This window comes from Epinephelus moara, chromosome 4 (genome assembly GCF_006386435.1).
Source record: "Epinephelus moara isolate mb chromosome 4, YSFRI_EMoa_1.0, whole genome shotgun sequence".
Lineage (NCBI taxonomy): Eukaryota > Metazoa > Chordata > Actinopteri > Perciformes > Serranidae > Epinephelus > Epinephelus moara.
The window spans coordinates 16000052-16014217 of record NC_065509.1 but is presented as its reverse complement, the minus strand read 5'-3'; the positions used below and the strand labels follow the sequence as shown (position 1 = coordinate 16014217).

The window sequence follows — 14166 nt, the reverse complement described above, 5'->3', positions numbered from 1 at the left end:
GGGCACATAGTTGGTCCTGGGTCACTGGAGAACTCTAGTAGGATGAGCTCATGCTCATGAAAACCAATATTTAAAGAGGGGACAAAGGAGGACGCAGAGCTATACTGTATATTTACAAATAGGCCGAGCATTAGGGAAATTACATAGCTGCTAATACACCAGACAAGTATAATTTAGAGTTGGAAAAGTTCAAATGAACAGATCAGATAAACACACTTTCAGCAAACAATGAGTCAGTAGGTCTTACCTGCTGTAAATGCAGGAGCAGCACTGCAACAATTTTCAATCTACATCAAGAACTGCAAATGTCTGCAATCTGAATATGATGTAATGATGTGATACAACATTCAATGACAGTTATCCAAAAAGATATGATGAGTTTGAGGTATTATTGTAGGAGTGTCAGTAAACCACTGTGTGATGCTGCCCTCCTCTGGTCACTTTGTGTTCTAACAACAAAAGCCATATGTGGACTGATAGAGCAGATAACACTGCACTTGATGAGACAAGTAAAGCATAGTGGCGACTATACCACAGGTTCAAGGGTGGAGATCCTCAAAACATACCAGCATGACTAAAGAGATATTGGTTTTTTTTTTCAGAGGAGCAACAATTTCTAGTAACACTGCAATAATGCAGAAAACTTTCTAAAAATAACGTGAAATGCAGGAACCATGAATTTTTACAGTAAAATTTCTCATTCAACTAGTCTGAAGCTTAATATTTTTGATGTTCTTATATGTCTCATTGTATTTGAATGTTTCTGTTTGCATGTATTGATTCTTGTGCATCAGACTTGGCAATTGTCTTGTGTCAGCCTGTCACTGGCTGCAGCTGCTACACATATGGTGTCTATTGCCTCTCATTACACCTTGCACTGTGATTGGTGCCAGTTTGATACACTGAAGAAGGCTTAGGCCGAAATGCGTCTGTCATTTTGTTTGGCTGTGTGTTGCCCTATTAAAACTTGGTTTTGACCCCAGTCTTGTGAGTGCTGTTGCCTACTAGTTTCTACAGTATAATTTCAACAATAGTTGTCTAAAGTCTTGGGTAGCTCTTGAGGAAGCTTTCTAAAGTCTGAGAAAATAACCTAGGTAATGGGGAGGATGGGTTTGAGACTTCAGTCTCCTTTAAATGGATGTACTGTAGGGATGGACGAAAGTAAAATTACATAAATACAAAATGTGCGACATATGCACATGTTTTCTGTTATTGGTATTTTAACTTATTTTGTTCATATTTATGTTATTTTATTATTATTTAAAAATAGTATTTCTGTAAAATACTGGACTATTTTTACACTTATTAGGACCAACATTTTTCTTAAATTTTGCTCATATTTGCTTTTGTAATAATTTTGTTATTAATCGCCAGTATGTGTCATGTGATTTGCCTTTAAGTGTATGTAGCCCTGTCTAAAATCATTCAGTCTACAATGCATAAAATCAGTAACACAGCATATAAATAGCTGTATAAAAACCCCAAAGTTAATAATACTAAAACTGGTTAAAAAGTTAAATATTTGTAAAAAGATTTATGTTCCTTGTAATTATCTTTTAGTTCTAAAAATGACCATTATTTTGAAAAATAACATACCCATTTAAGACATAGTTTGTATCGTTCATTCATTTCCATAATCACTTATCTTGTTGGGTGTCACAGGGGGGTTGGAGCCTATCCCAGCTGACATTGGGCGAGAGGCAGGGTACACCCTGGACAGGTCACCAGACTATCGCAGGGCTGACACATAGAGACAGACAACCATTCACACTCACATTCACACCTACGGGCAATTTAGAGTCACCAATTAACCTGCATGTCTCTGGACTGTGGGAGGAAGCCGGAGTACCCGGAGAAAACCCACGCTGACACGGGGAGAACATGTAAACTCCACACAGAGGGGCTCCCCCAGCCCAGGGTTCGAACCAGGGACCCTCTTGCTGTGAGGCGACAGTGCTAACCACTGGTGCAGTGTTGGTATTGTTAAAATTGTAACAAAAAGTATAAGTATCAGTATTGTACCAAATTAAAAAGGTTTGGTATTGCCCATCAAGACTTCACTTTTCTACCTCAACACAAAAATCACTTTATTTTATTTTGTCTCTCATTCACTCATTTACACACACACACACACACACACACACACACACACACACACACACACACACACACACACACACACACACTGATGGACACTTGAGCGAAGATAGATCTAATCTTTTGAGGAAAAATTTTATCAGGCAGATGCAGCCCAGGGGGTTCTATTACTCCGGATACTTGGATTTAATATGTCTCTGATTCAACATCCATTTACCTTGTAGTGAAAGAGATAGTTCAGATTTTTTTTAAAGTGGGGTTGTATGAGGTACTTATCCATAGAGAAGCAGGCAGGAGTACAACCATGGAAGCTAAGCAATGTCCTGCTGTGGAAGGGGGCAGCAACAAAAAGTATTTTGAGCACCTATCAGTTTAATTGTACACTATATTTAGAATATTTTCACTGCTTTTGTCGTAAGACAGCTCTTTCCGACAGGGAACTGAAGCACGCTCTAGACTACTTTGACAACAACAGTAATTTTACCTCACAGAGCACAGGAGCTGCTGGTCTCACTGGCTCGATCACTTGGTTTGTTTGTGTTATTGTGTTACCTCTGTGTTTTCAGTGGTTCGTCTGGATTCAGTAAAGCCACACAATAACAAGCCATATACTTTAACTGATGGTTAAATGTGGGTATAGGTGGCTAAAATATGTTTTGCTGCCACCCCCATCCACAGCAGTACATTGTTTAGCTTCCGTAACGATATTCCTGTCTGCTTTTCCAAAGTGGATGTGTGCCTGCTGCCATCTACTGTAGGTAACACACTGATTATGGATAAGTAGACTACCCCATACAACCCCATTTAAAAAAATCCGAACTATCCCTTTAAGGGCAGGGAGGGTCTAATAAAAGATGCTATTGAGTTAAGTTATAGGACATGTAGCATCCAGTGGTTTGAAGCTTGACTCACACAAAGGACTAAATTTTAGGACATCTTGGCCTCTGCTGCTCTAATTTTGAGTAACTATACTAAATCACTGGAATACCCCTTTAGAATCCAGCTTTCATATTGAGTTTGCACATGTCAGCAGGGCACAACCTGTCCCTTAAAATCCATTCATCAGCTCATGAGCTACAATACAGCACTATCCCACCGCTGACCTCAAACATCAGCTGTAGACAAAACTAAAACAGCCACAGAGTAAAAACCATCCTCTCATGCCCCCCTGGGGACCCTAACACCACCTTGAACTCAGCAGAAGACTGTGTGAAGCTTTGCCAAGCCTATGAACATGACCTGAGAGGGTGCGAGTCAGGGGAGGGGAGGTTGGCAGGAGGAGGCAGAGGATGGAGCGTAGATGAAGGGGATGCTGCTCCCTCCATCACAGACAAGACAAATGATGCACAGACAGATGGCACTCGACATTCCTGCCATATTCAGTTAGTTTCCAGTTTCAATAACCTGACCCTGGATCAGCGGATGCTTATCTCACACTATAAATGATACAGCATGCTGACCACTGAACGATCGTTGCCACAACAGGAGCTCCACCACGATCATTCTTACAATAAAAATCCATATTGTCATCATAAACAGCACACGGACCAAGGATTAAACCAAAGTTTGGGTGTGTTCTCGTAATGGCCACATGGTGGTGGTGTAACTCATAAGGGAGTGGTGGTGAGGATACAGAGCCAAGGGGCCAAAGACTTAACTCATCAGCCAGCAAACCACATCAATCATGTCTATTATCAGTTCATCATATCTCCACCCGTTACTAATATTATATGAAACATCCAAGGAGCGGCAGAGGTGGAGACATGGCGTGATGATGCAGCTGACAAGGCCTGACCTTGGACCCAAGGCAAACTGGACAGTATCAAGCATTAATTTATACGCGAGGGAATCAGGAGATATACTGGGAAGTATAACTCTTGAAAAGAAAGATGGAGCAACAGGTGGTGATATGAATTGACAGTGTATCAGGCTACAGTGCTGCTGGGTCACACAAAGGCTGTGACGTCTGATGTTAAAGGTTTATGTGTTTAGAAGGCAATTTAATTCAGGTCCAGTCAATATTTGTGCTAAGTTAACTTGTAATTTGTATTATTGTAATATAGGTCAGGAATTATTGTTAACATTTTGTTACTGTTTCAATTTTTGAAGCCAAAATGTATGATAATTGCCATGCAGGGGAAAAAATTGACTAATATTGTCAGAATTATGAAGGTTTTTCAGTGATTTACAAGATAAGAAATGTAGAAATGTATCTCTGTCACATCAGACAATGAATTCAAAAAGAGATAAATGTCATTTTTGAATGAATTTAGTTTCAAAACTGATTTTTTTTTTAGAACAGGCTAATTCATATATTCTTTTTTATGATGCTGAATTTTAAGTTAGCTCCCATTTAAACTCCCGGGCATAGATATGAGTCGGTCTGAGGCGTCCTGGGAGCTCACTGCAAATGCACAGCGCAAACACCATTAAAGCTGAGCCCTCACTGCAGAGACCAGAGCTTGAGTCCAGCCTGGGCCCTTTGCGGCATGTCATCGCCTGTCTCTCCTCTGCCTTTCCTGTCTCTCTCACTAACAATTATAAAGCAGAAATGTCAAAAAATGATCTTTAAATGAAGAAAATACTCAGTTTGAAGCATTGTATTCGTCCACAAGTGTGCATCAACTACTGTATACATGAAATAACTGGATTGTCCTTCCAATATTCTCCTTTGGTCGGTGTGATAAATTTGTGTTGTTACATTATGACAACGTAAGTGTGGTGTTTTTGTCTCCTTAAACTATAAAAATTTTACTTAATATTTTAATGTCTAGAAAATAAGACAAATCAGTCAGATGTAATTTTTATAAAAGAAAAGAATAATTTTAAAACTTTCCACAGTCGCCTATATTATTTCCACAGATGATCAAGAGACAGTGCTTTTTAATGTCTCATCAGAAGCAGCCAGACTCTTAGTATATCCAGAACAACAGAGCACATCACTGCAGATTTCAACATCACAGATCTTGTAACTCTGCATGAACCAGGGTGTGTTGTAAGATCCTCAAACAGGCCCTTCTGGCTGTCCCGGGTTCCAGATGAAAGGCATCGGGAGTGGGCTTCTTCTTATCGAGCAATGAGCCTGTCTGGTCAGGCGGGTTCACCGTATGTCCTCGTTTAAATTCTTAAAACTCACTCTCTCTTTCTTCAGTTGTGAAGTGAAGAATATTTTATTTGATTTCACTTTATTTGAATGTTTTATATATTATTTTATTGGCATGCGCATGATCATTTTTTGTATTTGTATGTCTGTGTGTACACATTTATGTTCATTGGTGTGTAACTGTATGTAAAATACAGCACATATGTGTACGTGTGTTTACATATAGTGTATGTGTATTTATTCTGTATATAAATATACTGTATATCTATTGATGTGCCCATATATGTGAATTTTGTTATACGTATTTCAGGCTTCTTTTCCAATGCTTTTTGATTCTTATTCTGTAGTTGGATTCTTTAATCGTACGTTCTGTTTTTCATTTAATCTTCTCAACAATATCTCAGGGGTTAATAGTACCTACATGTACTTATGTATTGTCCTCCAACATTTTAAAGCACTTGTTCCTTATTTAGACATTTTCTGAAACTTTCTACATGATTGATTGATTGATTGTTTATTTGGTGTCATGCACACTTACATGTGCCCAACCCCCATGGGTTTACAAGACACCATTACAATGACGTTGCAGTAAACAATCCAAAGTACATGTTGTTTTACTGCTCAGTCCAGAAACAGAATACTCTGCCTTCTATCCCAGGCCTGACGAAGAAATACAGCTACAAAAAAGGTTCCCTCCGTGAAACAAAACTCCAATTTCTCTTTATCATCCAACCAAAAGAAATCAAATGTAAAACCTTTTTTCCTAAATATTACAACATAAATATTGGATTCTTTAAAAGTTACTTCTGACAGATAAGTCAGCTATAGCTTATAATGAGTATACTCTGCATTTCAACATTACAAAATGACATAGAATAATATATATCACACTGCAACAGTTTAAACTAGCATTTTACACCTCATTTTTGCATAGCCTACTTTTTCATATACAAAGTTCTGAAAGTAGAAATTGTTATATTACTAAAAAGTTTGAGATAGGTCTTGACGCACTGAGATTTTAAGCAGGTAAAGAGGCCAACCAGGTTTTGTGGTGAAAGTGTAAAATGTTTGCTATGCCATTCTTAACCGGATTACATCCTAATGAGTCTGCTGCATCCCAATCAGTGTAATCACTCAACAGTTAATGGATCTAAATCACCAAAAGGCCTCCAGGACAGAGAGAGTCCATTATAAAGCAGCGTCGTGCGCCACCAGGAACGTCTAGGAAAGAGACAAAAATGTTAATTCGGGTCACACACACACATGCGCGCGCGCACACCCACGCAGAGAGGCTCCTCACTCCGACACGCAGCCCTCAAAATACTCACTGGTTCATGCAGCGGAAGTTTTTAAGCAACCTTATCTGACGCTTTATCTGAGTTGGAGATGTGCTGCAGAAAGACAGGTCAAAGGGGACCGCGGGGCTGCTGCAGGACGGAGCATTAGGGATATGAAACACATGCCAGACCTGTCATGTTCAATTTACAGTTTTCTATCCGGTGGAACTGAAGACGCGTCTAGTTTAGTGGATAATTTATAATCCCACGGGATTATTGATTTGGATTTTGAATATCTATTTGCAACTATAGACGGAAAACAGTAAAACATTACATTCTAACCACACAAAGCCAGAAGAAATCAATCATGATGAGAACATTTCCCCCCATGTCTTGTGCCCCACCCTCCCCTCGTGCGTTTACTTTATTTCGCCAATTATTACAGCAAGAGCCGGGCCAGTGTTGACTCTCACTGCGCCTGAGAAAGATTTTACGGCCATTCATCAGCTCTCGAGGCGCACAAATAGTCTTTAAAACTATAAACACCATCGCTAGGTCGGAGACAGGGGGACCCATTTACCCCGTGGCTGTGCTAAACGCTGAAGATAAAACAAACGATAATACTGTCTGTCTCCTGTGACCGTCTCCACAGGCATTAATAGCAGGTTTAGTGCCAACTGCGCGGGGGGAAACACGTGTATGCGTCATTACGCACGGTTGTCTCCTGTTTTACTGCTGTCCGGCGTGATGATTTGTACTTTGTTGTTGTTAATCTATAAATCACTGATTGTATGTTTAATTGACACTGTCTTATGCTGAAGAATATACAGCTGGAGGAGACAGGAGTGTCTTGTTCACTGGAATTTTGAACAAAAACTCAGCGAAACTGCTAAATCTGAAGCTGAAAAGCAACAAAATGTTACTGTTTTATTGGTTAAACCTTGGGTGTCATATGTGACACATCTTTAGGATAACCTGGCCTGCAGCGTGGGTGGGAGTGTGTGGGTGTGTGTGTGCAGGTTTGTTGTCGTCTGTTATCGCGTCCTGATAACGCAGACAGTGGCTCCAGAATCTCTCGGAGGCAGACAGCAGAGTGTGTCGCTGCTGGTTTCAGGTTCCGTGTTCAGGGACCCAACCTGTTGTCTGCTCCCCTCTTTCCTGATGCTTGTCTGCTCCGTTTCCGACACCCCCCCCAACACGTGCACGCGCACGACGGGCCCCTGTTGATCCCTCTCAGTAACCTCAACGGTGCAAGTTTGGCTCATTAGTCATTAATACACACGTTTGATGTACATGCAGTCAGATAAATTATTTCTCTTGGTACTTGAAGGTGTGTGTAAACATCCGTCCCAATGCTGGCCTTTTGGAATTGACTGGAAACGCGTATTGTGCGTAAGAGGCCAGACTTTATCCTAAACCAAGGTAGAATAAAATAAATGGCTAATTTGGTAAGAGACTGATGAGATCTGGGGTGGTGTAAGTTTGAACACATGTAGGCCCCTAAGCAACATCAGCCGTGGCATGTACCAAACATCACTTCACGTCATGAAATGGGAGTACCAGTGGCTCCATACAGAGGGTCCCACTGGCTCCCCCCTCCCTCTCCTCCCTGCGTCACCGGGAGGAGAGGGAGGCCAAGAAAAAAAGTTTGGAGACAGAAGTTGACATTCAAAATGCACACTTCACTCAAGATCAGTCTGCTCTACCAAACTGATACTTAAATCCAGTAAATATTACCAGGAAGGAGAGGGAGTTTGTTGACGTCTTTTTTTGTTACCTCCACATGACAGGTTAATAGCTTTCTTTTTCTGCTCTTGGCAATGTTTCCAAACCCCAGCACGTCCACTCCCTTCTCTGTAAAGGATATATTAAACTTGGAGCAGAGTCACGACGTGATGGTGTCTTCCCTGGACGTTTCTTCTCGTATGGACTGCTGCACCGTCCCGACCTCCTCTTCTTCCACCTCCTCTTCCTCCTGCATGCTGGCCCGCCTGAAGCAGGAGCCTCTCCGGGACATGTCCGCCGCCGCCTCGCTGTTTGGAGAGGATCTCCACGAGTCCAGAGCCGGCAGAGGCAATGCGCTCAACTTTGCTACTGCCTTTTATGGGAAATCACTCATGGAGATGGATATAGTGAAGGACGGGAAATCAGACGCGTTTGAGGGGAAACGCAGAAAAGGTGAGCTGATGACAGGATAAAACTTGATTTTGTAGGCCTGTGCAAAATGAGGCCCACTGGAGTGTGGTCTTTCATTTGTGCAAAACGCATCAGATGCTCCACACAGAACTCCAAAGCAATACGCATTAATATGGGGAACACTCACTGGACCGGCCTACAGGCTGTGACACTGGAATTTCCAAATTTAAGCAAATTTAAAAGTTGAGATGATGGTCAGCACTTTCTTGTAGGCCTGCTACATTTATTTAGATCTATAAAATTTATATCAAAATATAAATATCAAGACTAAAAAAGCTGCACTGGCAAATACAACTTCAATTACATTATTTGATTAGTTGTGTTATTCGTGTTTATTTTTCCCCAGAGCTTACAGTGAATGCATCATGGGCGACCAGGGGAGCTAAATCACCAAACTTGGTTGAAGTGTCACAAGCAAATTAACTATACCATGTAATATTATACATTATAATAGCTATATGATTATTGTTATTATTGATCAGCACTAGTAGAAGTTGAATATGTTGTGTTGATGAAAATAAATATGCCTCCAGCCCCTCTGTCAAAAGATCACTTTTGCACTTATATATATATATATTTATCTTTTAATTTCTGTCTGGTAACTCAGAGGAGTTCAGCCCTCACACCGAACCTGCAGAGGACATAAAACCCGAGGACCCGGACCGACCCAAGCCCCGGAGGCGCAGGAAGCCCCGCGTCCTCTTCTCCCAGGCGCAGGTGTACGAGCTGGAGCGCCGCTTCAAGCAGCAGAGATACCTGTCGGCCCCGGAGAGAGACCACTTAGCCGGGGTGCTCAAACTCACCCCGACCCAGGTGAAGATCTGGTTCCAGAACAGGAGGTACAAGTGCAAGCGGCAGAGGCAGGACCAGAGCCTGGAGATGGTGTCTCTGCCGCCGCCCAGGAGGGTGTCGGTGCCGGTGCTGGTGCGGGATGGGAAGCCTTGCCTGGCGGGGGACACAGCCACCTACAACCCCTCCTACAGTATGGGTCACATCAACCATTTCACTTATAACAACTACCCGGCTTTCAGTAACTACACCAGCCCCGGCTGCAACACAAACTATGCGTGTAATTATCCCGCAGCCACAATGCAAACTATGCAGGGATCCTCCAACAACGGGAGCTACATGAACTTTGGGGTAGGGGACCTGAATAACGTGCAGAGCACATTTCCCTCCAGTAATGGGGTGTCTTCGTTACATGGCATTAGGACGTGGTAAACTCAATATCAAATACTCGTGTTACATATTCAGTTATTATTTTATGAATGCATGCATTTTTAAATGTGTCAAGACTTTGCGGAGTTTGTGTAACTTCTCTTATATTTAATTAGGCTATTTAGTTTTGGGAGTTTTTGTTTTCAGCACCGGCTTTTGCTTGAATAGGTTACATTTTTATTTATTTCCCTGATATTAGCGAGCAGACACGGCATTTGAGCGAAAAAAGTTGCAGCCACAGTTCTTGAAATGTTATTCTAAAATTTGCCCGACCATTTTGTAAAATGTTCATTTTGTTTTTTGTTTTTCTGATACAATATTTGTAACTATTAAAAAAATAATAATAATCAGACAATATTTTAGATGACCAAAGATGAAAAATAAGATAGAATTTTGCAACAATTAAGGCAATGGAAAATTATTAAATGTTTATATTAATTAATTAAAATAATTAAATCTTTATAGGCTATTTTTATTATTATTATTCATAATAATAAAAATAATAATAATATTGTTGACATGCAACTATTTAAAATTATCTAAAGTTGTCCAGTGTAATAATTGGCTTGGTTTAGCTCTGACTATCAGTTCCTAAATCATTAAGAAATACACTAAAAACAATAATAAGTCTACATTATATGATATGTAATAGTGAACTATGATTATAATTATAGTATATAATCTATACCTGTGGGTCACACAGTGATTGACCTGGTTATATACAGTAGATCCACATAAAGGACTCTAACATCTGTACAACCCTCACATGGTTTGTGTCTGGTTAAAATGTTCAAGTGGCTGTTAGGCAGCTTCCTTCAATACGCTTAAACAAGGTTAAAAGGTTGTAAAAAAGTTTATTCTTTTTACAACCCGCTGTCAGCCACGTGTACACACATGTTGAAGTTGCTGGGATGGAGATGGCTGCGAGCCATGACCTTGACGTGTATTAAATTAGGTTCAACAAGAATATTCTGTTTGATTATATGGAACTACAAATTTTCATTAACTGTATTGTGTGTACACACATTTTCTATACAAATGGCATCCTGAGAGTCAGTGACCTTTTCTCTGTACCTGTAAATATGAGGACAAATTCAAGATGTTACCTGATCCAAGACATTTCTTTATTTTTGGACATTATACTTGTTTATTAAAGACTTCCTTTTTGAAACTTTTTCGATTTTGTAAAGTCATTGCTTTGTTTTATTTGAGAGTTTGAACCAACAAACTTTAACTGGACTCACAGCGAAAACACACAATGACAAACCAATAACTGGACAAATCTGTAGAAATGACAGTATGAATGCAGAGTTGCGGATGTTCTGTCTGGTTCCAGTGTTTACACCATGAGTGTGATGCCGTGTACGCTCCCCTGAGACCCCGCTCCACATGTCCAGATACAAACCCAAACACTTGATGGACACTATCACGGTGCTAAATGCAAGAATAGTCCAATTTGCTTGACAGAGAGGCAGAGGCCTTGTCTAAGTGTGCAGTTATATGGGAACGGGCTCTGCCCAACTGCCACCACTTTATACAAGTAAGAGACGCTTATGCATCTCTCAGGTCTCTCCACACATGCTCTGTTGGCTCCCATCTCATTTTAAACAACACACCCTCACAAACACACATTTGAGAAACACGTCAAACATCAAGCCAGAGGACTTTGCGTTTATTGATAGTCAATACTGACAATATTAACATGTATTAAACAGTGGCAATGCCAGGCAATTGCAGACAGGGTAGCAAGGTCATGTAGCTCCTCTGGCCACCCTCTCCTCCGAGGTGTTGAAAAGGCAACGTCAGATAACGGCGCCGTGCAAGCCTAAAAATATCCCCCCTCACCTTCCACCCACGCTGGAAAGGGAGAGGGGAAACGGGTCGGAATAATCTGCTTTTCCGGGTCTTATCTGAAGAAAGGCAGGGATGCATGCTGCTCTATCTCTGCCAGTGTGATCACTGCCACTGCTTTTCTGAGCTTTTCTGCTCCGCTGCAGACCAGAGCCGAGCTAACACGGGCCGAGATGGAGGGAAGTGTGCGCACTCTTTCTTTGAATTTTTTTGGTTTGCTCGCTAACTGAATAAAACATAGGGACAAACTGAAGTGCATATATATACAGGCACAAGCACTGTTCTGCTTATCCAGCTGGTGAAACGCAAACTGAATGACTGCAGTTGGACTTTTATCAAGGTTTAAAGCCATTTCAGTATTGTATAGCATTATAATGTAATAAATTATACCTCACAGTGATTATACAGTATATCCTCATAAATAACAATTAAACAAAATGCTTGTATCATAATCGTTGCATGATTTGCACAGTGACTATATGATATCAGGTGATGGGAAATTGTTTGGTTAAAACATCAGTTAGTGAAGAACTGTTTCTGTCTTAAGTCCTAAAAATTTTCCCACCACATACATCCTTTATATTGTGACATGTAATACTACTATTGATGAACAGTAATTAATAGTACGGTCATTGTTTTAATGACAGACACGGCAATAAGAGCTTGTTTAATTGAAATTAATAGTGGCACTTATTTTGCAATTATTAAATTGTACTGAAATTGTGTTCACAATATTTTTTTAGACATTTTCTAATCTATCCCATTATGTGTCACACATAAAGATGAGTTTCACTGCTGTCAGCACATTATCTGTAGTCATGGCAACATCTGAAGTAAACTGAGAGAGCATTATAGGAGTGAGAATAATTTCTGTACAGAAAGTACGGAAAGTATCTTTATGAATATATGTACTGTGCATATTTGATATGTGAACTATATATGTATGAAAACAAAAACCGTAGTGGAATGTATGAAAGGAAAGATTCATGTGGATCGTCCATCTCCTCTCATTAAAAGCAATGGACTCTCACACTAATCAAAGATGGCCATCTGACACATTTCATGCCACCAACACGTACGTCTTCTTTTCCAGAAGAATAAAATACTCCCATTGATGAACAAAACCCTTCTCAGTAAATAAAACACTGCATGGCCATTACAGCCATGTAGGTTTATCTTCACTTTTTGTGGACAATATTTCACCCTCAGCAGCGTCACAGTTCCGCAGAGTGAGCGGTCCGCATTCCACCGCGCAGACACTCGTCTGTGATGTGTGTGTAATATGACACGCAGGCAGTCGGGGTTGTTTAAATCATTTGCGCTGAGCATGGAAAGTAATGTATGTGGTAATGGGAGAGCTCCTCAGAAAGGTACCTGGTCTATAGGAAGGGGAACAGTCTCTTCTTAAGGATGTAGAGAACTGTGGCGAGGAAGAGGGCGAGCGCCAGGAAGATCAGCAGTTTGTCGGTGAGCTCTCTGCGGTTGTACTTGGTGATGAGTTTTCTCCCGAGCTGGATGGTCCCCGTCATGGTCTTAAATTCCTCATTGGTCTCTAGGATTGTCCTCGAGGAGGTTGCTTTAAAAAGAAGACGTGTAATTAATACGTGCATTAAAACAAATACTGTGAAATGATTAAAGTCTTCTAAAATCACTGGACACAAAGTTTTTGCCCCAACCTAAACATCCATGGCAACAGAGTGATTTAGCTGGGACCGGTTGCACAAAACACAAGTTTTCGCCTTAACTATGACACTCAAGGCTTACTTTCTCCATAGCTAAGGGACTTACACAGTTACATGGAATCCCTTAAAAGGTTTCCTTAGTTAAGAAAAAAATAATTTACTGCGTTGAAAGACATTTTACAGCGGCAAAATTTTCCATGGAGATTGTTTGTTACCTAGGACTCACGCTTGTGATGCCTGTTATCATCTCACAAATTTTTTGTGAAAAACGGCAAAAAGAATAGAGGACAAGAAAACCATATTGGTCAGAGGTAGAAAAGATTATACTTCTGGAGGAGTACAATCATGAAAAGCACATCCTCGTAAGTAAATGTGATCCCAAAAAAAAAACAGAAAACCGAAAAAGATTGTAAGAAATTGCAACAAACCTGAATTCAATAAAATCTAAAGTGTAAAATCAAAAGCCTAGCCATTGGATCCTCCTGGTAGCAGAACACTCTCCTCTGGAGTGATCGTTTTTTTCATTTACCACCATAAACTCAGTCATGTTGCAGTTAAGATAGAGTCGAGGGTACCTTAAGTTTTTTTTTACCTTGCTTTGGTCACTAAGGTCTTTCATGTAATGGCATTCCTTAAGTATAAGACCAAGGCAAGGAGAAAACCATAAATACTTAAGTGAACATTTAAAGGAAACCTTAAGGAGAAGACTTGAGAGTGTTTTGCGCAACCAGTTTTATTCTGA

At 40.5% G+C, this 14166-nt stretch overlaps 2 protein-coding genes across 4 annotated transcripts in view; one reads left to right on the top strand and one right to left on the bottom strand.

Moving 5' to 3' along the window:
• bnip1a (BCL2 interacting protein 1a) overlaps nucleotides 1-14166 on the bottom strand; it is a 47016-nt gene that overhangs the window by 30317 nt on the left and 2533 nt on the right. For 2 of the 3 annotated variants that reach the window (XM_050041588.1, XM_050041586.1), the window contains exon 6: nucleotides 13117-13318. In XM_050041588.1, the coding sequence (XP_049897545.1) occupies nucleotides 13122-13318 (197 nt within the window). In that variant the 3' untranslated portion in view covers nucleotides 13117-13121. Of the gene's footprint in view, nucleotides 1-11545; nucleotides 13319-14166 lie in introns of those variants that run through there. The other variant, XM_050041585.1, reaches the window with a different exon arrangement.
• Nucleotides 8134-11408, top strand: nkx2.5 (NK2 homeobox 5). Its single transcript, XM_050041582.1, has 2 exons — nucleotides 8134-8655; nucleotides 9281-11408. Exons 1-2 carry the CDS (start codon nucleotides 8298-8300, stop codon nucleotides 9892-9894), a joined length of 972 nt encoding a protein of 323 aa, XP_049897539.1. The 5' UTR covers nucleotides 8134-8297; the 3' UTR covers nucleotides 9895-11408.

Bases quoted from the DNA above. Each gene is read 5' to 3' on its own strand.
- nkx2.5 (XM_050041582.1), top strand. From the start codon at position 8,298: ATGTTTCCAAACCCCAGCACGTCCACTCCCTTCTCTGTAAAGGATATA. The intron at 8,656-9,280 runs GTGAGCTGATGA...CTGGTAACTCAG, and splicing joins TGAGGGGAAACGCAGAAAAG to AGGAGTTCAGCCCTCACACC.